Raw genomic sequence first — 27585 nt, forward strand, 5'->3', positions numbered from 1 at the left:
ATATATCCGATCTCCTAGGTCTATGTTCTCATGTGTGTGGGGGGCCTCTCCTTCCTCAACATACCCATCTCAATCCTACATACTATTAGTATTATTATTTAACTATTTTTTTTATTAATATATGAGGTACATCTGCATTAGTGCAGCTACCCTAGACTATATGAAGTGGAGTACAGTGTCAAAAAAGCTAACGAGATGATGCTAAAAAATCCCCATCACACAGGATGGTTAGTCATACAGAGGTATGTGATAAGCAATCTGCACTGGCAGACTCCGGATGCATTTTGAGGATATCAGCAACACAAGATTGAATAAGGCAGCAGTGGTAATACAAGTCCCCATCTCGCAGGATGGTTAGTCATACAGGGCCATGTGATTAGTAGCCTGCACTGGCAAATTTTGGGTACACTGTGAGGATATCTTCAAGAATACGAGAGTGAATAAAGTTATTGCAAAGCTCCAGGTACCTCATGCCAACTGGACTGAAAGGTCTAATAACTGGGCATTTAGTGATATAGTGTGGAAGATCGTGCCGTAGTTCCTGCTCACAGAGTTTGCAACTGGAGTGCTCAGGATTGGGAGATCCGTCACCTGCAGCCACCTGCCACAGGTAACGGTAACCCAACCTGATCCTAGCAACCACTGTGTCGCACAGTCTAGTGGACGTTTTGTGCTGCCCATAGATGTAGGTTTCAGATCTGAACAATTCATAGATTTTTATACTAGTACTTTCAGGTCGTTGGGAGTCAGTAAGTTCTTTCCTATCAGATCTGAATGTTTGGACCAATACAGTTTTGACAGCAGAGATGGGGATACCTAGATCAAATTCAACTTCAAACTTGTTACACGTAATTTGGCTGCAATGTCTGTCTCATTATGATGGGTTATATTTATGTGTGAAGATATCCATACAAAGGAGATTCGAGACCCTTTACTCTGTGCATCAATTAGGTCATTTATAATTGGGAGTATGAGGTTCTTGCTGTCGATCTTCCAAGAGAAGTTTTCGATTGCTTGAAGAGCAGACTTTGAATCACAGAATATTATTCCTCCTCCAATGTTTTTTAATGTACTGGTAGCTAAGTGTAATGCTGCTAGTTCTGCTTGTGTGGAGGTCAGCCAGTTGTTTACTCTGACACTGACAGTCTTTGTGCAAATATTATTTCTATAAAACCTACATGCCGCTGCTGTCCATCTAGTAGAGGATTGGACTGAGCCGTCGGTGTAGACACAGTGCTCGTGAGATCTTAAACTCTCGATGGAGGAGGCAATTGTTTCAAGAGTGACAGCTTTGAGAAGAGCAAGATTCTCATTATCTTTCTTGGTGACAGGTGTGTATGATACTTGAATGGTGGGATACAGATAAAGAGGAATATCAGAAACAGGTAGATTGCACTTAAAAGGAATGTTAAGTTTAATGAGATTGTAAGCATTGTAGCTCAGCCAATTATCATAAAAGGAGTGAGTTGGTATGTCGGCACCAGTCAAAAGGGTGTTAACAGCACTAAATAATTTGTCTCTGAGCAATGCAGGAGATGTAGGGTCTCTCATGACTTTAAGGCAAAAGGTGGTGTTGACTTGCATTATTTTCTCTAGTATGGTTGGAAGCTTCAGTTCTTCCCGCATGTTGATGATTCTTGTGCATCTTGGAGCACCAAGAATTATCCTCATGGCCTCATTCTGTACTACTTCAAGTTTGTCCAACACAGAGGACGGGAAATTAATTAAGTGCAGAGCATTATAATCAACGAGAGATCTAAGGAACATCATATAGAATAGTCTAGCATATTTAATATTGATACCAATATTCTTACCAGAATATTCTCAATGGTTTTAGTCTTTCTTTTAACCTATGGTGTAGATCATTTACAATGTCACTGTTAATACCAACTCTAAGGTATTTGTGCTGCCTACACGTTTCAATGTTCAGGTTGTTGACCTTGAAAGTTATAAGGATATGAGTTTTCTCTTGGGGATGGAGAAGAGAAAAGTCCTGTCCCTATAACTTTCAAGGTCAACAACCTGAACTATATAAATCCACATATGCTGCTTAAGTCTACGTTACCTACACATACACCTTTATCTTACAATTACTCCTGCTGCACACCTGTTCCTATACTAACATATTTTACTTCCCCTTCCCCCCCGACCCACAACACCCCCATGAGACCACACCTGGGCACACGGAGAAACCCCCGGCGACCCACAACACCCCACGAGACCACACACGGGCACGCGGAGACACCCCCGCGACCCACAACACCCCACGAAACCACACCTGGGAACGCGGAGACACCTCCCCCCCCCCCCATTGACCCACATTGTGCCGCTAGACCACATGTGCATGCTCGGGGACCTCCCCCTCCCCATCACTCCTTATGACTAGAGCCATTTACAATACCTGAGCAGGGGGGCCTAGTAGCCTCCCTTGCTCAAGTGTTGAGCATGGTTCTTGTCTCAATTTACCCTACTCACTACCCGTAGCATAGGTATGGAGTCCATTAACACCTGTTGGTTGTAAATGGGGTCCACTATTTACTGTAGGAGAGGTATGGGGCCCACTACTGATCACATGATGGCTATAGGGGTTCAATACTGCTTACAAGATGGGTATGGAGTCCACTACCGCCATCGGAATGAGTATGGGGGTCCACTACCACCCACAGGATAGGTATGGGGTTCCCTACCGCCCACAGGATGGGTATGGGGTCCACTACCGCCTAGAGGATGGCCATGGAGTCCACTACCATCCACAGGACGGGTATGGGGTTCAATATCGCCCACAGGTTGCGTATGGAGTCCGTTACCGCCATCAGAATGAGTATGGGGGTCCACTACCACCCACTGGATAGATAGGGGGTCCAATACCGCCCACAGGATGGGTTTGGGGTCCACTACCACTCAAACGATGGGTATGGGGTCCACTACCATCCACAGGATGGGTATGGGGTCAACTACCGCCCACAGGATGGGTATAGGGTCCACTACCCTCCACAGGATAGGTATGGGGTCCACTACCGCCCAAAGGATGGGTATGGGGTCCGTTAACGTCCGCAGGATGGGTATGGGGTACACTACTGCCCAGAGAATGGAAATGGGGTCACTATACCGTTCAATGGATGGGTATGGCGTCCCCTACCGCCCAGAGGAAGGGTATGGGGTCCACTACTGTCCAATTGATGGGTATGGGGTCCACTTCCGTCCAATGGATGGGTGTGGGATCCATTACCGTTCACACGATGGGTATGACGTCCACTACCGTCCACAGGAAGGGTATGGGGTCCATTACCGTCCACAGCATAGATATGGGGGTCCACTACAGCTAAGAGGATTGGTGTGGGGTCTAAGACCGCTAACAGGATGGGTATGGGGTCCACTACCGCACACAGGATGCATAAGGGGTCTACTACCACTCACAGGATGGGCATGGGGTCGACTATTACCCACAGGAAGAGTATGGGGTCCACGACCGCCCAAGAATGAGTACTAGGTCCACAACCGCCCAGAGGATGAGTATGGGGTCCACTTCCGCCCAGAGGATGGGTATGGGGTCCACTACCATCCTCAGGATGGGAATGGGGTGCACTACCGACAACAGGATGCACATCGGGTCCACTACCGCTCACAGGAAGAGTATGGGGTCCACTACTACTCTCAGGATGGGTATGGCGTCCACTATCATCCACATGATGGGTACGGGGCCCACTACTGTCCACAGGACGGGTATGGGGTCCACTATCACCCACAGGAAGAGTATGGGGTCCACGACCGCCCCAGGATGAGTTCGGTGTTCACAACCGCCCATTGGATGGGTATGGGGTCTACTACCGTCCAGAGGATGGGTATGGGGTCCATTACCGCCCACAGGATGCTTATGGGGTCAACTACCACTCACAGGATGGGTAAGGGGTCCAATACCATCCACAGGATGGGTATGGAGTCCACTACTGTCCACGGGATGGGTATGGGGTCCACTACCACCCAGAGAAAGGGTATGGGGTCCACTACCACCCAGAAGATGGGTATGGGGTCCACTATCACCCACAGGAAGAGTATGGGGTCCACGACCACCCCAGGATGAGTATGGTGTCCACAACCGCCCACAGGATGGGTATGGGGTCTACTACTGCCCACAGGATGCTTATGGGGTCATCTACCACTCACAGGATGGGTATGAGGTCCACTACCGCCCAGAAGATGGGTATGGGGTCCACTACCGTCCACAGGATGGGTATGGGGTCACCTACCACTCACAGGATGGGTATGATGTCCACTACCGCCCAGGGGATGGGTATGGGGTCCACTACCGCCCACAGGATGGGAATGGGGTCCACTACCGCCCACAGGATGCTAATGGGGTCACCTACCACTCACAGGATGGGTATGGGGTCCACTACCACCCAGAGGATGGGTATGGGGTCCACTACCGCCCACAGGATGGGTATGGGGTCCACTACCGCCCACAGGATGCTAATGGGGTCACCTACCACTCACAGGATGGGTATGGGGTCCACTACCACCCAGAGGATGGGTATGGGGTCCACTACCGTCCACAGGATGGGTATGGGGTCCACTACCGCCCACAAGATGGGTATGGGGTCCACTACCGCCCACAAGATGGGTATGGGTCCATTACCGTCCACAGGATGGGAATGCGGTTCACTACCGCCCACAGGATGGGTATGGGGTCCAATACCGCCCACAGGATGGGTATGGGGTCCACTACCGCCCACAGGATGCTAATGGGGTCACCTACCACTCACAGGATGAGTTTTGGGTCCACTACTGTTCACAGGATGGGTATGGGGTCCACTACCGTCCACAGGATGGGTATGGGGTCCACTACCGCCCAGAAGATGGGTATGGGGTCACTACCGTTCACAGGATGGGTACGGACACCCCTACCGCCCAGAGGATTGGTATGGGATCCACTACTGTCCACTGGATGGGTATGGGGTCCACTACCATCCAATTAATGGGTACAGGGTCCATTACCGTTCACACGATGGGTATGGGGTCCACTACCATCCAATTGATGGGTACAGGGTCCATTACCGTTCACACGATGGGTATGGGGTCCACTACCCCCCAGAGGATGGGTATGTGGGTCCACTACCATCCACAGGATGGGTATGGGGTGCACTACCGCCCACAGAATGCTTATGGGGTCACCTACCACCCACATGATAGGTATGGGGTCCACTACCTCCCAGAGGATGGGTATGAGGTCCAATACCGCCCAGAAGATGGGTATGGGGTCCACTACCGTCCACAGGATGGGTATGGGGTCACCTACCACTCACAGGATGGGTATGATGTCCACTACCGCCCAGGGGATGGGTATGGGGTCCATTACCTTCCACAGGATGGGTATGGGGTCCACTACCGCTCACAGGATGGGTATGGGGTCCACTACCGCCCACAGGATGCTAATGGGGTCACCTACCACTCACAGGATGGGCATGGGGTCCACTACCACCCAGAGGATGGGTATGGGGTCCACTACCGTCCACAGGATGGGTATGGGGTCCACTACCGCCCACAAGATGGGTATGGGATCCACTACCGCCCACAAGATGGGTATGGGTCCATTACCGTCCACAGGATGGGAATGCGGTTCACTACCGCCCACAGGATGGGTATGGGGTCCACTACCGCCCACAGGATGGGTATGGGGTCTACTACCGCCCACAGGATGCTAATGGGGTCACCTACCACTCACAGGATGAGTTTTGGGTCCACTACTGTTCACAGGATGGGTATGGGGTCCACTACCGTCCACAGGATGGGTATGGGGTCCACTACCGCCCACAGGATGGGTATGGGGTCCACTACAGCCCACAGGATGGATATGGGATCCACTCCTGTCCAATGGATGGGTATGGGGTCATTACCGTCCACACGATGGGTATGGGGGTCTACTACAGCTCAGAGGATTGGTGTGGGGTCTAGGACCGCTCACAGGATGCGTATGGGGTCCACTACAAAACAAATGAACGGTATGGGTTCCGCTACCATCCATTGGATGGGTATGGGGTACTCTACCGCCCAGAGGATAGGTATGGGGTTCACTACCGTCCACTGGATGGGTCTGGGGTACTCTACCGCCCAGAGGATAGGTATGGGGTCCACTACCGCTCACAGAATGTGTATGGGGTCAACTACCACCTAGAGGATGGGTATTGGGTCTGCTACCGCGCACAGGAAGGGTATGGGGTCCAATACCGTCCACAGGATGATTACGGGTCCACTACCGTCCAAAGGATTGGTATTGGGTCCGCTACCGACCAGAGGATGGGTATGGGGTCCACTACCATCCAGAGGATGGGTATGGGTTCCACTACCGCCCACAGGATGCATATGGGGTCCACTACCTCTCACAGAATGGGCATGGGGTTCACTACCCTCCACAGGATGGGTATGGGGTCCACTGCCGCCCGGAGGATGAGTATGGGGGTCCACTACAATCCACGGGATGGGTATGGGGTGCACTACCGCCAACAGTATGCACATGGGTTCCACTACCACTCACAGGATGGGTACGGGGTCCACTACCGTCCACAGGATGGGTATAGGTTCCGATACCGCCCAAAGGATGGGTATGGGGTCCAGTGCCGTCCACAGGATGGGTATGGGGTCCACTACTGTCCATAGGATGGGTATGGAGTCCCTTACCGCCCAGAGGATGGGTATGGGGTCCACTACTGTCCACTATATGGGTATGGGGTCCACTACCGTCCAATGGAAGGGTATGGGATCCATTACCGTCCACACGATGGGTATGAGGTCCATTACCATCCACTTGATGGGTATGGGGGTCTACTACAGCTCAGAGGATTGGTGTGGGGTCTAGGACCGCTCACAGGATGCGTATGGGGTCCACTACAGAACTAAGGAGGGGTATGGGTTCCGGTATCGTCCACTGGATTGGCATGTGGTCCACTACCACCCACAGGATGGGTATGGGGTCTACTACCGCCCACAGGATGCATATGGGGTACACTACTACTCACAGAATGGGTATGGCGTCCACTACTATCCACATGATGGCTATGGGGTCCACTTCCGTCCTCAGAATGGGTATGTGGTCCACTACTGTCCAGAGAAAGGGTTTGGGGTCCACTACCGCCCAGAAGATGGGTATGGATTCCACTATCACCCACAGGAAGAGTATGGGGTCCACGACCGCCCCAGGATGCTTATGAGGTCAACTACCACTCTCGGGATGGGTAAGGGGTCCAATACCATCCACAGGATGGGTATGGGGTCCACTACCGTCCACAGGATGGGTATGGCGTCCAATACCGCCCACAGGATGGGTATGGGGTCCACTACCGCCAACAAGATGCGTATGGGGTCCATTACCGTCCACAGGATGGGTATGGGGTCCACCACCTCCCAGAGGATGAGTAAGGGGTCCACTACCGCTCACAGAATGTGTATGGGGTCAACTACCACCCACAGGATGGGTATGGGGTCTGCTACCGCCCACAGGATGCATATGGGGTCTACTACCACTTACAGGATGGGTATGGGGTCCAGTACCATCCACAGGATGGGTATGGGGTCCACTACCACCTAGAGGATGGGAATGGGGTCCACTATTGTCCACAGGATGGGTATGGGTCCACTATTGTCCACAGGATGGGTATGGGTCCACTACCGCCCAGAGGATGTGTATGGGGTCCACTACCATCTAGAGGATGTGTATGGGTCCTTTATCGCCCAGAGGATGGGTATGGCGACCACTACCATCCACAGGATGGGTATTGGGTCCACTACCATCCAATGGATGGGTATAGGGTCCATTACCGTCCACACGATGGGTATGGCGTCCACTATCGCCCAGAGGACTGGTATGGGGTCCACTACCCCAAACCCATCCACAGGATGGGTATGGGGTGCACTACTGCCAACAGAATGCACATGGGGTCCACTACCACTCACAGGAGGGGTATGGGACCCGCTACCGCCCAGAGGATGGGCATGGGGTCCACTACCACTCACAGGAAGAGTATGGGGTCCACTACCACCCACAGGTTGGGTATGGGGTCTTCTACCGCCCACAGGATGCATATGGGGTCCACTACTACTCACAGGATGGGTATGGCTCCACTACCATCCACATGATGGGTATAGGGTCCACCTCCGTCCACAGGATGGGTATGGGGTTCACTACTGTCCAGAGGATGGGTATGGGGTCCACTACCGCCCAGAGAAAGGGCATATGGTCCACTACCGCCCAGAAGTTGGGTATGGGGTCCACTCTCACCCATAGGAAGAGTATGGGGTCCACGACCGCCCCAGGATGAGTACGGTGTCCACAACCGCCCAGACGATGGGTATGGGGTCTACTACCGTCCAGAGGATGGGTATGGGGTCCACTACCGTCCAGAGGATGGGTATGGGGTCCACTACCGCTCAGAGGATGTTTATGGGGTCAACTGCCACTCACAGGATGGGTATGGGGTGCACTACCGCCAATAGGATGCACATGGGGACCACTACCACTCACAGGATGGGTATGGGGTCCCCTACCGTCCACAGGATGGGTATGGGGTCCGCTACCGCCCAGCGGATGGGTATGGGGTCCACTGCCGTCCACAGGATGGGTATGGGGTCCACTACTGTCCATAGGATGGGTATGGGGTCCATTACAGTCCACACGACGGGTATGAGGTCCACTACCGTCCACAGGATATATATGGGGGTCCATTACAGCTCAGAGGAGTGGAGTGGGGTCTAGGACTGCTCACAGGATGCGTATGGGGTCCACTACAGAACAGAGGAGGGGTATGGGGTCCGCTACCGTCCACTGGATTGGCATGGGGTCCACTACCGCTCACAGAATGCGTATGGGGTCCACTACCACCCACAGGATGGGTATGGGGTCTACTACCGCCCACAGGACGCATATGGGGTTCACTACTACTCACAGGATGGATATGGCGTCCACTACCATCCACATGATGGGTATGGGGTCCACCTCGGTCCACAGGATGGGTATGGGGTCCACTACCGCCCAGAGGATGGGTATGTGGTCCCCTACCGTCCACAGGATGAATATAGGGTTCACTACCTCCCATAGGACGATTATGGGGTCCACTACCACCCATAGGATGGGTATTGGGTCCACTACCGCTAAAATGATTGGTATGGGGTCGACTATCTCCCACAGGAAGGGTATGGGGTCCACGACCGCCCCAGGATGAGTACGGGGTCCATAACAACCCAGAGGATGGGCATGGGGTCTACTACTGCCCACAGGATGCATTTGGGGTCCACTACCACTCACAGGATGGGTATGGGGTTCCCTACCATCCACAGGATGGGTTTGGGGTGCACTACAGCCCACAGGATGGGTATGGGGTCCACTACCGCCAACAGGATGAGTTTGGGGTCACTGCCGTCCACAGGATGAGTATGGGGTCCGCTATCGCCCAGTGGATGGGTGTGGGGTCACTACCATCCACAGGATAGTTATGGAGTCCCTTACCGACCAGAGGATGGGTATGTGGTCCACTACTGTCCACTATATGGGTATGGGGTCCACTACCGTCCAATGGATAGGTATGCGGTCCATTACCATCCACACGACGAGTATGAGGTCCTCTACCGTCCACAGGATATGTATGTGGGTCCATTACAGCTCAGAGGATTGGTGTGGGGTCTAGGACCGCTCACAAGATGTGTATGGGGTCCACTACTGTCCACAGGATGGGTATGGTGTCCACTACCGTCCACAGGATGGGTATGGGGTCCACTACCGCTCACTGTAAGTGTATGGGGTCCACTACCACCCACAGGATGTTTATGGTGTCCACCACCGTCCACAGAATGGGTATGGTGTCCACTACCGTCCACAGGATGGGTATGGGGTCCACTACCGTCCACAGGATGGGTATGGGGTCCACTACCGCTCACAGTAAGTGCATGGGGTCCACTACCACCCACAGGATGGGTATGGTGTCCACCACCGTCCACAGGATGGGTATGGGGTCCACTACCGTCCACAGGATGGGTATGGGGTCCACTACCGCTCACAGTAAGTGTATGGGGTCCACTACCACCCACAGGATGGGTATGGTGTCCACCACCGTCCACAGGATGGGTATGGTGTCCACTACCGTCCACAGGATGGGTATGGGGTCCACTACCGTCCACAGGATGGGTATGGGGTCCACTACCGCTCACAGTAAGTGTATGGGGTCCACTACCACCCACAGGATGGGTATGGTGTCCACCACCGTCCACAGGATGGGTATGGGGTCCACTACCGTCCACAGGATGGGTATGGGGTCCACTACCGCTCACAGTAAGTGTATGGGGTCCACTACCACCCAAAGGATGGGTATGGTGTCCACCACCGTCCACAGGATGGGTATGGTGTCCACTACCGTCCACAGGATGGGTATGGGGTCCACTACCGTCCACAGGATGGGTATGGGGTCCACTACCGCTCACAGTAAGTGTATGGGGTCCACTACCACCCACAGGATGGGTATGGTGTCCACCAACGTCCACAGGATGGGTATGGTGTCCACTACCGTCCACAGGATGGGTATGGGGTCCACTACCGTCCACAGGATAGGGTATGGTGTCCACTACTGTCCACAGGATAGGGTATGGTGTTCACTACTGTTCACAGGATGGGTATGGGGATGTTACGAACCTGACTACAACGTCGGAGTATGAAGTTGTAAGTCTGCTCTCTAACCCCACAGTATCGGCCGCCATATGGACGACGCCATCTAGTGGTGACAGCCTGATTCCTGCCTTGATTAACTAGTGAGGTTATAGTGACCTCTGGGGCTGTGGCGATTCAAGACCAGTGCAATCTGTTGGAGCTACAAGCATAATGTCAATGCCCGAGTGAGTTAGTGTTGCTTCTTGCTTTCTCCAGTACCCTATAACTGATGACTGGTCTGTATCCACAGAGGCGACTTGGGGCTGCTACTGAAGACGGCTGTCTACCTTACACAGCCTAAACTCCTCTCCCAACTTAGTCCCGCCTGACGACCAAGTGAGCCGCCGCCGATCAGGAACAGTGTAGTTTCTGCTAGTGGAGTAGCAGTGGAAGAATTCAGTGTATCCCGGGACTGGCGAAGGGGAGAGACAACCTACAGTGAAGCGCCTGTCGAGGAGCGTTACCACACCTGTATATACATCTAAGTGTAGTAATATTTCATTTTTATGTTTCTATTTAAAGTGATGGAAATATATTGATAAAGGAATCAGTGTTGAGTTAATCCCCCCCCCCCCCGTTTTATTTATTGCATTACCTAGTCAACTCCTTGAAAGCCATTACCGTCTTGGGGTTGAATACTATCACTTAAGTTCATCCATCAAGAACTCGGTTACGACCCATAGTGGCTGTAACAGGGCTTCACTACCGTCCACCGGATGGGTATTGGGTTCTCTATCGCCCAGAGGATGGGTATGGGGTCAACTACCATCCACTGGATGAATATGGGGTCCACTACCGTCCACTGGATGAGTATGGGGTCCCCCTACCGCCCAGAGGATGAGAATGGGGTTCCCTACCGTCCACTGGATGGGAATGGGGTCCACTACCGTCCACTGGATGGGTATGGGGTCCACTACTGATCACAGGATGGGTATAGGGCCCACTACTACCCACAGTTGTGGGCCCTACTAAAGGTACCGTCCACAGGATGAGTGTTGGGGTCCACTACCGCCCACAGGATAGTTTGGGGTCCATATACATAGAGCTGTTGACTATGGTCACTGGTGTGTAGAGCAGCTAGGGAGGACCTAACTTCCTACCTTAGTATAAGCACTTCCTACCTTAGAATAAATCTTAGTGTCATCTGCAAACTTGATGTGTTTTGTAACGATCCCATTGATGTCATTGATGTATATCATAAAATGGGTTGGGCCCAAGATGGAACCTTGTGGTACCTCACACAACATTTTGACCAGTCAGCTTTATTTACATTTAGGACAACCATTGCATTCTTGGTTGTAACCATTGTTTACAGTTGTGTTGACATAAAGTATTCTCGCTGTTTGGTCAGCGAGCACTTGTGTGGCCTTAATAACCCTCCAGAGGTTGACAGGCCCAAGACAACAAACCAAACTAATAAGATATATTGTTCTGCGTCATTTTATCTCTCTTGTTAGGCCCCATTTAAACTATGCATTTCAATTATAGTCGCCATACTGAAGAATGGCCATGAGGTTACTTGCACGTGAGCAGCGAGGGACAACAGTTGCTCCCAGGAAAAGGTTCTCTCACACATGGCGAGATCTTAAGATGTCAGTAATTATCAGAACAAAGCGCCAAGCCGGGAAGACTATGAAGCACCGTCGAGAAGTTAAAATATCTTAATGTATATTAGCTGACAACGTGAAGAGTAAAGGTCAGCATGGGTGAAGTATTAACATGGGTGAAAGGTGAGAGTAAAGGTCAACATGGGTGAAGTATTAACATGGGTGAAAGGTGAGAGTAAAGGGCAACATGGGTGAAGTTTTAACATGGGTGAAAGGTGAGAGTAAAGGGCAACATGGGTGAAGTATTAACATGGGTGAAAGGTGAGAGTAAAGGTCAACATGGGTGAAGTATTAACATGGGTGAAAGGTGAGAGTAAAGGTCAACATGGGTGAAGTATTAACATGGGTGAAAGGTGAGAGTAAAGGTCAACAAGGGTGAAGTATTAACATGGGTGAAAGGTGAGAGTAAAGGGCAACATGGCTGATATATTAACATGGGGAGCCTGACAGCTGTGTGGACAGCGCTTCGGATTCGTAATCCTGAGGTTCTGGGTTCGATCCTCGGTGGAGGCGGAGACAAATGGGTAAAATGTTTTTTTCACCCTGATGCTCCTGTTACCTAGAAGTAAATAGGTACCTGAAAGTTACAGCTGCTACGTTCTAATTTTTTTGGGGGTGTAACAAAAAAAAAAGAGGCCTGGTCGAGGACCGGGCCGCGGTGACGCTAGGCCCCGAAATCATCTCAAGATAACCTCAAGAAGATGGGTGAAAGGATTTAACAGAAATAAATTAAAAACTTTTGAATATATTCAAACAAATTTAATTAAACATGCTTAATAAAGACCAAAGCTGTGGTGTACCATCTAGATTGGTTAGGTCAAATAACAATGACCTCAAATGGATAATCATGTGATTAAAAACCTTATCTGTAGGAAAAACTATGATCAAAGGCCTGAGAATGAGGAAGTCAATCTTGAACAACAATATCCCAAACTAGCTAGAAATGTTAAAGAAATAATGAAAGCATCAAGAAATTATGAAGTGTGTAAAGCAGACAAGGCAATGACAATTTCTAAAACATTTTTTCTGATATATTAAACAAAGATTAAGGAAAAGGCTGCACAAATTACATCTGAGGCAGGTCAGGTAACAGAGAATGAAAGAGAAATGTGACGTATTTCAAATAAATTCGTTTTTGTAGCTCCTAAACAAACTTAACTATGCATTCAGCAGAACAAATCTTTGAAGGTCGAGAGGACTAGTTTAGTAGTTACTAGCGAGGAAGTTATTAAACAAATATGCAAACTAAAGGCAAACTAGTCTACAGAGCCAGACAAAACATTATCCAGGGTGCTTAAGTAAGGTAAAGCAAAGCTTAGTGACCCATTGTCTTCCATATTTAATTAATTATTAGACTCGAGCAGAGTACCGGAGTGATGGATGGTTGCTGATGGGGTGCCAATTGCTGCAAATTGATTTAAATGATAATTGCCAAAGCCATTCATTTTCCCCTTGAAAAGGTTTCACTAAGGGCCGTTCATGTTTAAGAAAATTTCTATCATTCTGTTCTTGTAAATTTCCAGAAGATGATAGTAGGAAGGATTGTGACATTCTATAACTTGACGTTAAAAAGGACTTTGATCCTGCGCCTCACAAGACTAAAGAGCTGGAGACACATGGTAATGGCGGTTTGTCTTAAGTTGGATTACACCTTGGTTATTAATAAAGACAGCAGAGAGTTGGCGTGAATAGAGTTAAATCCCATTTGGAATTAACTTCCATGTGGGAGTTAAACTCACAAAAAAGCTAAAAGACAATCTGTATAGACTTTCCACGTAGACAAAACATTAGCGGATGCAGCTTAATGCTGTAAAATGTTGGGATTTGAGCTTAGTAATAATAATACTAGAGTTTCCATATATCACCAGGACAATATTAAACATCTGAAGAATTTATTGGAGAAATATCTAGGAGTCATAATCTCAGGTATCAAAAGCAAATAATGCATAAACATATGGAATAAAGCATATAGGATACTGAGATTAATTTTACTAAGTGTTAACCTCAACACATCAAATATTTCCTCCAGGAGAGGAAAAAAAGTAATGTGTTGAGTTTTATTGTTTAACTTAAAATCACGGGTGGAAAAGTTGGTTAATTATGTGAGGATAACTAGGTCCGGCCTCAGTTAGTCCCTGGGGCTGGTCACGGGTCACCACCTGGTCCCTGGGGCTGGTCACGGGTCACCACCTGGTCCCTGGGGCTGGTCACGGGTCACCACCTGGTCCCTGGGGCTGGTCACGGGTCACCACCTGGTCCCTGGGGCTGGTCACGGGTCACCATCTGGTCCCTGGGGCTGGTCATGGGTCACCACCTGGTCCCTGGGGCTGGTCACGGGTCATCACCTGATCCCTGAGGCTGGTCACGGGTCACCACCTGGTCCCTGGGGCTGGTGACGGGTCACCACCTGGTCCCTGGGGCTGGTCACGGGTCACCTCCTGGTCCCTGGGGCTGGTCACGGGTCACCTCCTGGTCCCTAGGGCTGGTCATGGGTCACCACCTGGGGCTGGTCACCACCTGGGGCTGGTCACGGGTTACCACCTGGTCCCTGGGGCTGGTCACGGGTTACCACCTGGTCCCTGGGGCTGGTCACTCCATACTGCAAATGTATACACCAAAATGTTACATATTTAAAAAAGTTTATATTTACAGTTTACTGTATAACTACGAGAGTCAAAATTACAATAATCAGCAACAAGAACAAGAACTTGAGAAATCAAAAGTTTAAATAATTGACAATAAGCTTTGTCCAGTTAAATTAATTTTGTTTTAAAATTTGGGTATAACGACAACTGAATAATAAATATAAAGAGAACTATAAAGAAATTAGTATAATGGCTAAATATAAGTCTCATAAATGATTATTGCATAAATTAGTCCATAAATACAAGTCCGACAACCACCACCACAAATATATACAACATAAAACAGCCAAGCAACACAAGTAAATATATTCTTGAATACATTCCAGAACACAAACGTTACACAAAGATATAAACCCATTACCACGAGGCAGACAACACCTTCGGTCATGACCCACCAGGAGCACTTCCTCCCACCCTGGCAGACAACACCTTCGGTCATGACCCACCTGGAGCACTTCCTGCCACCCTGGCAGACAACACCTTCGGTCATGACCCACCAGCAGCACTTCCTGCCACCCTGGCAGACAACACCTTCGGTCATGACCCATCAGGAGCACTTCCTGCCACCCTGGCAGACAACACCTTCGGTCATGACCCACCAGGAGCACTTCCTGCCACCCTGGCAGACAACACCTTCGGTCATGACCCACCTGGAGCACTTCCTGCCACCCTGGCAGACAACACCTTCGGTCATGACCCACCAGGAGCACTTCCTGCCACCCTGGCAGACAACACCTTCGGTCATGACCCACCAGGAGCACTTCCTGCCACCCTGGCAGACAACACCTTCGGTCATGACCCACCTGGAGCACTTCCTGCCACCCTGGCAGACAACACCTTCGGTCATGACCCACCTGGAGCACTTCCTGCCACCCTGGCAGACAACAAACACCTTCGGTCATGACCCACCAGGAGCACTTCCTGCCACCCTGGCAGACAACACCTTCGGTCATGACCCACCTGGAGCACTTCCTGCCACCCTGGCAGACAACACCTTCGGTCATGACCCACCTGGAGCACTTCCTGTCACCCTGGCAGACAACACCTTCGGTCATGACCCACCAGGAGCACTTCCTGCCACCCTGGCAGACAACACCTTCGGTCATGACCCACCAGGAGCAATTCCTGCCACCCTGGCAGACAACACCTTCGGTCATGACCCACCAGGAGCAATTCCTGCCACCCTGGCAGACAACACCTTCGGTCATGTCCCACCAGGAGCACTTCCTGCCACCCTGGCAGACAACACCTTCGGTCATGACCCACCTTGAGCACTTCCTGCCACCCTGGCAGACAACAAATTCCTTCGGTCACCATGACACCAGTAGCAGGGATGACTGCTTAAATGGCTCATTTTTTCGGCGATGGGCCGGTTAAGCCATTAGGGGTTCCAGGTAAACTCTACAGACATTTTTTGTTTGTTTTCAAAATCGCGCATTTTTCAAACACCATTTTTAGAGAATATGTTCATAGAAGTTTGTAAGAGTTCTTATGGGAGAAATTAAAAAAATTTCACAGTTCAAATTTTATGAAAATATTTCAGAGTTCGTGTAATCATAGGAGTTTATATATGAGTTTATGACCGAAATTTGTAAAAAAAAAAAAAAGACCATTTTCAGAGAATATTGTCATAGAAGTTTTGTTAAGGAAAATAGACGTCTTAGCCGTGACTTTTAGTTTGTATATCCATTTACGGCTGTTTCACCTGTAAAAGACCAAAAATGAACAGAAAGCAGTTTAAACACCAAAAATTATTCAGAGACCATTTGAAGACCGATTTTCTTCAGAGACCATTTGAAGACCGATTTTCTTCAGAGACCATTTGAAGACCGATTTTCTTCGGAGACCATTTATGACCATAAATATGACAGAGACCATTTGAAGACTAAAATAAGACAGAGATTACTTTAGACCCAAATATTACAGAGACCATTCTAGACCAAATAATTTGAAAGACCATATACGACCGAAATAAGACAGAGATTATTTTAGAACCCAAATATTATTAGAGTCCAGTAAAAGACCTAAATTAATCAGAGTTCAGTAGAAATCCGAAAATGGTCAGAGTCCATTTAAGACCGAAAATTAGTCAGAGATCATTTTAAGATCGGAAAAATTCAGAGTTTAACTTACACCTACGTTCTTAAAGAGTTCTTAAGGAAGAAATTCAAATATTATCAGATTCCACTTTGAGACCAAAATTCATCAGAGTCCACTTTGAGACCAAAATACGTCAGAGACCGCATTTATAAGTGTAGTATCAATATTAACCTTAGTATCAACCTACCAATTTCCCTGAAATTTTAAACAGTCATATATCAGACGTAGTAGATCAAACCGAGCTAGTAAGCAAGTTCTAGCTCCCGTCCCCTGCCTTAGTTCCCTCGCATATCATCTTTAGTATCTAACCAATTCCCTTGAGATTTAAAACTCAGTTATTTCAGACAGAGTAAAATATGGCCAATGTAGTTACTGTGTTTCAGATTTTGTCCCCTGAATTAGTTCGCTCCTATAAATTCACTACTATCAGACCAAATCCCCAGAGATTTAAAACCCCAACTACATTTCAGACCCCTGTAAAATAAAACAACAAGTAAATTACCGAGCTCCAGCTCATGTCCTCCGCTTTAGTTCATCAAAATTATTTCAGATCAAGATGCTCTCCTGTCTATCAAAGTAAACATATCCTGTCCTTTAATACCCTTTTTGTATTCAGCTATGTAAATAATTACTAACGTGCTAATATTCACATGGTCAGATTGCACCCTACTCTCATTACCCTTTGTTTACCCAAGTAAGCAATAATCACAAGGTCAAAAATCACACCTTACCCTTTCCCTCCCTTACCTTCTCATCCCTTACCTTCCCCAACTCCCTTTTGCCCATATCTCCCCACTTCCACTCCCCCCCTTACCTTCTCATCCCTTACCTCCCACGCCCCTTACCTTCCCACTCTATTATCTCTCCACACCCTTAAACTTTCTACTCTATTATCTCTCCACACCCTTTACCTTCCCCCTTTCCTTCTCATCCCTTATCTCCCCCTTCATATCTCCCATTCCCCAACTTATCCAAACCTTCAGTAATCCTAAAGTATTTGTATATTTTCTGTGTTCTTCACTGTGTTCTTCGCATTTCCTTCCATATTTTCTTTGTCATATTCTCCATGTTTTCTGTGTTCTTTGTCATGCTTTCATGTTCATCAAATGTACTCTGTACAAATTTTATACACAATATTCATGTTCAAGTGTTCTCTCTCATGTTCCTTGCATGTTCAATGTATTCCTCGCATTCTCTTACACGTTCTATATGTTCTTTGTCATGTTCCCCATATGTTCACTGCTTTCATCAGTTTTTCTTACATGTTTTCTGTGTTCTTTGTCATGTTCCCCACAAGTTCACTGTGTTCATCTCACTCTCGTTCATGTTCTCTACAAATTCCGCTCATGTTCTCTACGTTCTTTGCCATATTTTCCATGTTCTCTGCAAGTTCATATTACCCATAAGTTCGTGTGTTCGTCAGCTTTTCTTTCATGTTTTCTGGGCTCATTGTCATGTTCCCCGTATTCTCCTACGAGTTCTTAAAAGTCAAATGTACCAAGACATTCTTTTCTTAACGTTCCTTAACTAAATCATTCGTAAATCAATGAAAAATAGTCAGAATTAACCTCGTTCAACACATTTCCTAACTAAAATAATCTTTTTCTCTTAGCTAATTAGTCAAAGGAAACTTTCCAACAGTGTTAATAACTAACTTTATCCATCGTCAATCAACTAAAAAATAGTCACTTTCATCATTTCTTAACTAAACTTTTTCGCCAATCAACAGAAAATAACCATGTTCATCATGTTTCCTTGTCATTGCTTAACTAAAATTATTCGTCAATCGAATAAAATAGTCATGTTTAACATATTTTCTTGTCAATTGTAACTAAAAGTTTTCATCAATCAACTGATAATAGTCGCATTCATCATCTTGTCTTTTTTTAACTAAACTTATTCATCAATCAACTGAAAATAGCCATGTTCATCGTTTTTTCTTGTCGTTTGTAACAAAAAAATTTCGACAATCAACTAAAAATTAGTCAGGATTAACCTCGTTCAAATCTGTTCTTAACTAAAATATCCTTTTTTCACTTAAAATAGTTAACGGAAACTTTCAAACACTGTTCATAACTAACTTTATTGTTAATCAACTGAAAATAGTCAAGAGTTGCTTCGTTCAATACTTTCCTAACTAAAATTATATGTCGGTAAGTAAGAAATGTAGTCAAAGAAACAATCAAACACATCAATAACAGACTCAAAGACATCAAAGATACACTCAAAGACCCCAATAAGACACACTCAAAGAAGTCAAACTACTACTCATGTCTTCAAAAGTTAATCTCTATGTCATCAAAGTTAATCTGAATCATCAAAGTTGTTCTCTACGTCACCAAAAGTTATTCTCAGAGCTATCAAAAAGTTAATCTCAGTCATCAAAAAGATATTCTCAGAGATATCAAAGTTATTCTCTGAGCCATCAAAGGTAATCTCAGTAATCAATGTTGTTCTCTAAGACATCTTTAAGCATAAAATTTATCTCCAAAATGTAACTAGTTCACCTTTTCATATCAAACTTGCACTTCTGTTAAAATATATATATAACCTAACCTAATCTATTCTATCCTATTCCTCCCCTAACTGATGTAACTTACATAATCAAACTTACCTAAGTTAAGCTAACTAACCTAACCTAATGGAACACACCTATCCTTACTTAGATATTCTAACTTAACCTAACCTAATGCAACTTATCTAACCTAACCTATCCTAATATAACTTACCTAACTCAACGCACTGAACCTAATCAAACCTAACATAACCTAACCTAACTTACTCTAACCTAACTTAATCTAACTTAACTTGCATAACCTATCTTATCCTAACTTAATGTATCTATCCTAACCTAATCTAACTTAACCTATCCTAACATAACGTAAATTACCTAACTTAACTTAACCTCTCTTAAATTATCCTAATTTAACATAAATTACCTAACTAAACCTATCCTAACTTAACGTAAATTACCTAACTTAACCTAACATAACTTGCATAACCTAACCTATCCTAACCTAACCCAACCTAATCTAACCCAACCTATCCTAACCTAACTTAACCTAACTAAACCTAACTTAACCTAACTAAACCTAACTTAACCTAATCTAACTTAACTTGCATAACCTAACCAATCCCAACTTAACTAACCTAACCTGACCTAACTTAATGTATCTTACCTAACTTATCCAAACCTAACCTAACTTAACCTAACCTAACCTAACTTAACCTAACCTAACTTAACCTAACTTAACCTAACTTAACCTAACCTAACCTAATTTAACTTGCATAACCTAACCTATCCTAACTTAACTAACCTAACCTATCTTAACTTAACCTAACCTAATTTAACCTATTCTAACTTAACATAAATTTCCCAACCAAACCTAACCCCACCTAACCTAACGTAACCTAACTTATCCTAACCTAACTTAACCTATCCTAACCTATCTTAACTTAACCTAACCTAAACATAACGTAACCTAACTTAACCTAATCTAAGTTAACTTGCATAACATAGCCTATCCTAACTTAACTAACCTAACCTAACTTAACCTAACCTAGCCTAACTTAACTAACCTAACCCAACCCAACCTAACCTAACTTAACTTGCATAACCTAACCTATCCTAACTTAACTAACCTAACCCAACCCAACCTAACCTAACTTAACCTATCCTTAAGATAACTAACCTAACCCAACCTAACCTAACATAACTTAATTAACTTATATAACGTATCATAACTTATTTATCCTTACCTTCCTAAATCTTAACCTAAGAATTTGGGTAAAAATATACAAAAAGGATAAACAAAACTACATCTGTGAGGTTAGGTTAAGGATAATATATTAAACAATATGTTAAAACACAATAAACTACATTTGAAAGGTTAGGTTAAAGGGTGGAGGATAAGAACAAATTACATAAAACCTAATAAATATACTAAGATCAAAACGAGGTTAGGTTAAAGAGGGAAAAGTATGATAGAATATAAGCTAAGTAAAGGTTAGGTTGGGGAGGTTAGGAGGGTAAGGGTAGATAAGTTATGATATGTTATAAAAGTTAGGTTAGGTTGGGTTAGGTTAGTTATCTTTAGGATAGGTTAAGTTAGGTTAGGTTGGGTTGGGTTAGGTTAGGTCAGTTAGGATTGGTTAGGTTATGTAAGTTAAGTTAGGTTAGGTTAGGTTAGTTAAGTTAGGCTAGGTTAGATTAGGTTAGGTTAGGTTATGTTAGGTTAGGTTAAATTAAGATTTAAGTTAGGTTAAGTCAGGTTAGGTTAAGTTAGCTTAGGTTAAGTTAGGTTAGAATAGGTTAAGTTATGCAAGTTAAATTAGGTTAAGTAAGGTTAGGTTAGGTTAAGTTAGGTTAGGTTAGGTTAGGTTTGGATAAGTTAGGTAAGATCATTAAGTTAGGATTGGTTAGGTTAGTTAAGTTAGGATTGGTTAAGGTTATGCAAGTTAGGTTAGGTTATGCAAGTTAGGTTAGGTTAAGTAAGGTTAGGTTAAGTTAGGTTAGGTTGGGTTAGGTTAGGATAGATTAGGTTATGCAAGTTAGGTTAGGTTATAAGGTTAGATTATTTACATTAAGTTAGGATAGGTTTAGTTAGGTAATTTACGTTAAGTTAGTTTAAATTAGGTAATTTATGTTAATTTTGGATAGGTTAAGTTAGATTAGGTTAGGTAAGATACGTTAATTTAGGATAGGATAGGTTATGCAAGTTAAGTTAAGTTAGATTAAGTTTGGTTATGTTAAGTTAGGTTAGGTTTAGTTAGGTTAGATTAGGTAGGGTGGGTTGGGTTACGTAAGTTATGTTAGGATAGGTTAGGTTAGGTAAGTTGCAATAGGTTAGGTTAGGTTAGGTTAAGTTAGATTATGCAAGTTAAGTTAGGTAAGTTTGATTAGGTAAGTTACATCAGTTAGGGGGAGGAAGAGGATAGAATAGATTAGGTTAGGTTAGATATATATATTTTAACAGCAGTGCAAGTTTGATATGAAAAGTTGAACTAGTTACATTTTGGACAAAAATTTTATGCCTGAAGATGTCTTAGAGAACAACATTGATGTCTTAGAGAACAACATTGATGTCTTAGAGAACAACATTGATGTCTTAGAGAACAACATTGATGTCTTACAGAACAAATTTTATGACTGAGATTACCTTTGATGGCTCTGAGAATAACTTTGATGTCTCTGAGAATAACTTTTTGATGACTGAGATTAACTTTTTAGTAGCTCTGAGAATAACTTTTGGTTACTTAGAGAACAACTTTGATGACTGAGATTTACTTAGATGACTTAGAGATTAACTTTTGAGGACATGAGAATATCTTTTGATGACTCTGAAAATAACTTTGATGTCTTAATGAACAACTTGTGATGACTTAGAGAATAACTTTGATGAGTGAAGGGGATTTAGAGATTACCTTTGATGAGTGAAGGTGATTTAGAAATTACCTTTGATGACTCTGAGAATAACTATGATGTCTTTGAGAACAACTTTTGATAACTTAGAGAGTAACTTTAATGAACGAAAGTGAATTAAAGATTAACTTCGATGTCTCTGAGATTAACTTTTGATGTCTCTGAAAATAACTTTTAATGATTCTGAGAATAACTTTGATGAGAGAGAATATCTTTGATGATTGTGATAAATTTTTAATGTCTCTGGGAATAACTTTTATGACAGGAATGACATGAAAAGATGATGAATGCGACTATTATCAGTTGACTGATGAAAACTTTTAGCTAAAATTGACAAGAAAATATGTTAAACATGACTATTTTTAGTTGATTGAAGAATAATTTTAGTTAAGAAATTGTTGAACGAAGCTATACTTTACTATGTTAGTTGACTGACGAATAATTTTAGCTACGCAATGACAAGGAAACATGATGAACATGGTTATTTGCTGTTGATTGACGAATAAGTTTACTTAGGAAATGATGAAAGTCACTATTTTTTAGTTGATTGACGATGGATAAAGTTAGTTATGAACAGTGTTGCAAAGTTTCCTTTGACTAATTAGGTAAGAAAAAAAGGTTATTTTAGTTATGAAAGGTGTTGAACGAGGTTAATTCTGACTATTTTTAGTTGATTTGCAAAAGATTTAGTTAAGAAACGTTAAGAAAAGAATGTTTTGGTACATTTGACTTTTAAGAACTCGTAGGAGAATACGGGGAACATGACAAAGAACCCAAAAAGCATGTATGAAAAGCTGACGTACACAGTGATTTTGTGGGTAATATGAACTTGCAGGGAACATGGAGAATATGGCAAAGAACATGAGGGGAATTTGTAGAGAAAATTAACGAGAGTGAGATGATCACAGTGAACTTGTGGGGAATATGAAAAAGAACACAGAAAACATGTAAGAAAAACTGATGAAAGCAGTGAACATATGAAGAACATGACAAAGAACATATAGAACGTGTAAGAGAATGCGAAGAACACATTGAACATGCAAGGAACATGAGAAAGAACACATGAACATGAATATTGAGTATAAAATTTGTACAGAGAACATGTGATGAACATGAAAGCATGACAAAGAACACAGAAAACATGGAGAATATGACAAAGAAAATATGGAAGGAAATGCGAAGAACACAGTGAAGAACACAGAAAATATACAAATAATTTAGGATTATTGAAGGTTTGGATAAGTTGGGGAATGGGAGAGATGAAGGGGGAGATAAGGGATGAGAAGGAAAGGGGGAAGGTAAAGGGTTGTGGAGAGATAATAGAATTTTGAAGGTAAGGGGTGTGGGAGTTAAGGGATGCGAAGGTAATATGGGAGGGTAAAGGGAGTGAGGAAATGTGGGCAAAAGGGAGTTGGGGAAGGTAAGGGAGGGAAAGCGTAAGGTGTGATTTTTGACCTTGTGATTATTGCTTACTTGGGTAAACAAAGGGTAATGGCTAGTAGGGTGCAATCTGACCATGTGAATATTAGCACGTTAGTAATTATTTACATAGCTGAATACAAAAAGTTTATTAAAGGACAGGATATGTTTACTTTGATAGACAGGAGAGCATGTTGATCTGAAATAATTTTGATGAACTAAAGCGGAGGACATGAGCTGGAGCTCGGTAATTTGCATGTTGATTTATTTTACAGGGGTCTGAAATGTAGTTGGGGTTTTAAATCTCAGGGGATTTGGACTGATTGTAGTGAATTTACAGGAGCGAACTAACGCAGGGGACAAAATCTGAAACTCGGTAACTACATTGGCCTTATTTTACTCTGTCTTAATTAATTAACGAGATTTCATTTATTGCATATTTAGGCAAATTGGAACCTAATGCCCCCTGAAATAACTATGTTTTAAATCTGAAAGAATTGGTTAGATACTAATGATAATATGCAAGGGAACTAAGGAGGAGGACGGGAGCTAGAACTTGCTTACTAACTCGGTTGAATTTACTCCGTCTGAAATATGACTTTAAAATTTCAGGGAAATTGATAGGTTAATATTGAAACTACACTTATAAATGCGGTCTCTGACGTATTTTGGTCTCAAAGTGTACTCTGATATTATTTGAATTTCTTCCATAAAAACTCTTTAAGAACGTAGGTGTAAGTAAAACTCTAAATTATTCTGGTGTTAAAATGATCTCTGACCAATTTTCGGTCTTTATGGGACTCTGACTAAGTTTGGTCTTTTATTGGACTCTAATGAATTTTGGGTCTTAAACTGGTCTCTGACTAATTTTCGGTCTTTACTGGACTCTGGTGATTTTTAGGCATAAACTGAACTCTGAATAATTAAGATCTTTTTACTGGACTCTGACAATATTTGGGTCTAAAATAATCTCATTTCAGTCTTACATGTTTTTTAAAATTATTTCTTCTAAGATAATGTCTGTCATATTTGAGTCTTAAATAATCTGTCAAATTTCGGTAAATTTCGGTCATCAAATGGTCTCTGTCAAATTTTTGGTCATAAAAAATACTCTGAAGAAAATGTGTCTCTTTAGGTGTGTTACGGACCCGGATCCAGCGTCCGAGCATGGAGCAGTGACGACCGCGCCATCTGTGGGTCAGCTCCCGAAACCCCCTCCAAATGGACGATGACACCTGGTGAGGACGAAGTGTTCTGGCCACAAGGGCCAGTTTCCAGTCCTGTTCAGCTCACAACACCGCCGCTGCTGACCTCTGGTGAGGTGGTACTCAGACGACAACGCCATCTATGGAGTGGATATGTCGGGCGTTTGTGTCTGAGCCTGTAAGTGAGGTGCTTTAGTGTGTCCCTGTTATTGATGACGTGTCTGCTTACAGAGTCGACCTGGGACTGCTGTAAGGGAAGTTGAGTCAGTCTACCCAAGGCCGCTGTCCCCATACCAAGTGCTTTACTGCAGCAGCTGTGAGTCGCCTCCCGGAGGAACACTGTGGTGTTGCCCTGCCAGTGAAGTGGCAGTTGAAGGATTGTCGTACCCGGGACCGACTGCTGGAGACGATTGACCACTGGGGTATTGTGGACAGGAGAGTGATCTGTGGTATCACACGAGGCTCCTGACTAGGGCGCTACCCTAGTATCACTCGTGGAGTGGCCTGAACAGCGTTGCTGATCCGGAACCTGCCAGCAGTTTGCTGGACTTGTGGTTGACGGCCTCCACGGCGGTGCTCCAGTGGAACTGTGTTTTGGCTGGCCTGTGTCCGGGGTAGACTCAGCTTGTCGAAGGATTCGTCGAAAGACCACGAGAGTACCGAGAACTTGGCACCAAGAAGATCCAGAGTCTTCAGGAGAAGACTACAGTGTAAATAAGTCCCCTGTGCAGTGTTAATACCCCTCCCCCTGTGTAACCTTCTAATATATTATTTATTGGTGGTGGTGTTAATTATAATATTAAGTTTTTGCCTTTCTTTCCCTTCCCCTTTTAGTTTACTTGCGTTACGGATCACATCCCTTGAAAGCCACTACTGGCTTGGGGCCGGATACCCTTCCTCTAACGACATCAGAGTACGAACCCAGTTGCGACCCGAGAGGGCCGTAACAAGGTGAAATAGCCATATTTGGATATAAAAACTAAATGTCATGGCTAAGATGTCTGTTTTCCTTAACAAAACTTCTATGACAATATTCTCTGAAAATGGTCTTTTCTCAAATTTCTGATTTGAAAAATTTTCTTGAAAAAGGAAAAAAATTCTGAATACTCTGAAATATTTTTAAGTTTCCCCATAAGAACTCTTTACAAACTTCTATGAAATTTTTTTCCTCATAAGAACTCTTAATAAACTTTTATGATCGCTTTAACCGAAATTGGTGTTTGAAAATGAGCGATTTTGAAAACAAACAAAAATTGTCCGTAGAGTTTACCTGGAACCACAAGTTCCAGCCCACCACAACCACCACAAGTACCAGCTCACCACAACCACCACAAGTACCAGCTCACCACAACCACCACAAGTACCAGCTCACCACAACCACCACAAGTACCAGCTCACCACAACCACCACAAGTACCAGTTCACCACAACCACCACAAGTACCAGCTCACCACAACCACCACAAGTACCAGCTCACCACAACCACCACAAATACCAGCTCACCATAACCACCACAAGTACCAGCTCACCACAACCACCACAAGTACCAGCTCACCACAACCACCACAAGTACCAGCTCACCACAACCACCACAAGTACCAGCTCACCACAACCACCACAAGTACCAGCTCACCACAACCACCACAAGTACCAGCTCACCACAACCACCACAAATACCAGCTCACCACAACCACCACAAGTACCAGCTCACCACAACCACCACAAGTACCAGCTCACCACAACCACCACAAGTACCAGCTCACCACAACCACCACAAGTACCAGCTCACCACAACCACCACAAGTACCAGCTCACCACAACCACCACAAGTACCAGCTCACCACAACCACCACAAGTACCAGCTCACCACAACCACCACAAGTACCAGCTCACCAGCACATTAACTTACCAACAATCACTGGTGAGAAGTTGGGAAGTTCTGGGGTCGTGTCATCAGCTGTAGCTGCTGGAGATACACCGCGCTGACGTCACCTGGCGTCCAGTACCGTGTTAACATGTGACTATGGGGACTCGTGGGAAGAACATAACTGCACGCCCTGTACCACCACCCACCTTGGTAGACCTGAGCACAGGACCCTGTAGAGGGAGACACCACACATATGGATTACACAGTTTAGTGACATGTCCTCATGTATACACACCTGCACACACCTTCACACACACATGCACGCACATACATCACGGAGCCGACAACGCTCGGGAATCGTAGTCATAAGGACCCCGAGTTCGATTCCCGGCCGAGGCACAAACAAATGTAAAAAATTTCTTTCACAAGATGCAGCTGTTCACCAAGAACCAAATAGTTGGACAGGTTGTATGGGCAGCATCCTGGGGATGTGTGAGTGTGTTAGAGAGACATATATGTAGCACATGTGGTAGAGGAAAATAGGTCGGAAATCAGTACATTAGACAACCGACGGCTAGAAAGGCGGGGCCCAAGAACTAACACCTCAAACCTGCATGCACATATAGTAAACACA

At 45.1% G+C, this 27585-nt stretch overlaps 1 protein-coding gene and 1 long non-coding RNA gene across 2 annotated transcripts in view; one reads left to right on the forward strand and one right to left on the reverse strand.

Moving 5' to 3' along the window:
• Positions 1–11235, forward strand: part of LOC138351522 (golgin subfamily A member 6-like protein 4) — a 153435-nt gene extending 142200 nt beyond the window's left edge. Inside the window, exon 5 of the mRNA XM_069303333.1 lies at positions 10938–11235. Within this exon, the coding sequence (XP_069159434.1) occupies positions 10938–11016 (79 nt within the window). The 3' untranslated portion in view covers positions 11017–11235. The remainder of the gene's footprint in view (positions 1–10937) is intronic.
• Positions 11236–13615: 2380 nt separating this feature from the next.
• LOC138351523 (uncharacterized) lies at positions 13616–27174 on the reverse strand. Its single transcript, XR_011222484.1, has 2 exons — positions 26994–27174; positions 13616–14893 (listed from the first exon to the last, which is right to left on the reverse strand). It is a non-coding gene; the product is annotated as an uncharacterized lncRNA (long non-coding RNA).
• Positions 27175–27585: the final 411 nt, after the last annotated feature.

Source organism: Procambarus clarkii, chromosome 50 (assembly GCF_040958095.1).
Source record: "Procambarus clarkii isolate CNS0578487 chromosome 50, FALCON_Pclarkii_2.0, whole genome shotgun sequence".
NCBI classification, from domain to species: domain Eukaryota; kingdom Metazoa; phylum Arthropoda; class Malacostraca; order Decapoda; family Cambaridae; genus Procambarus; species Procambarus clarkii.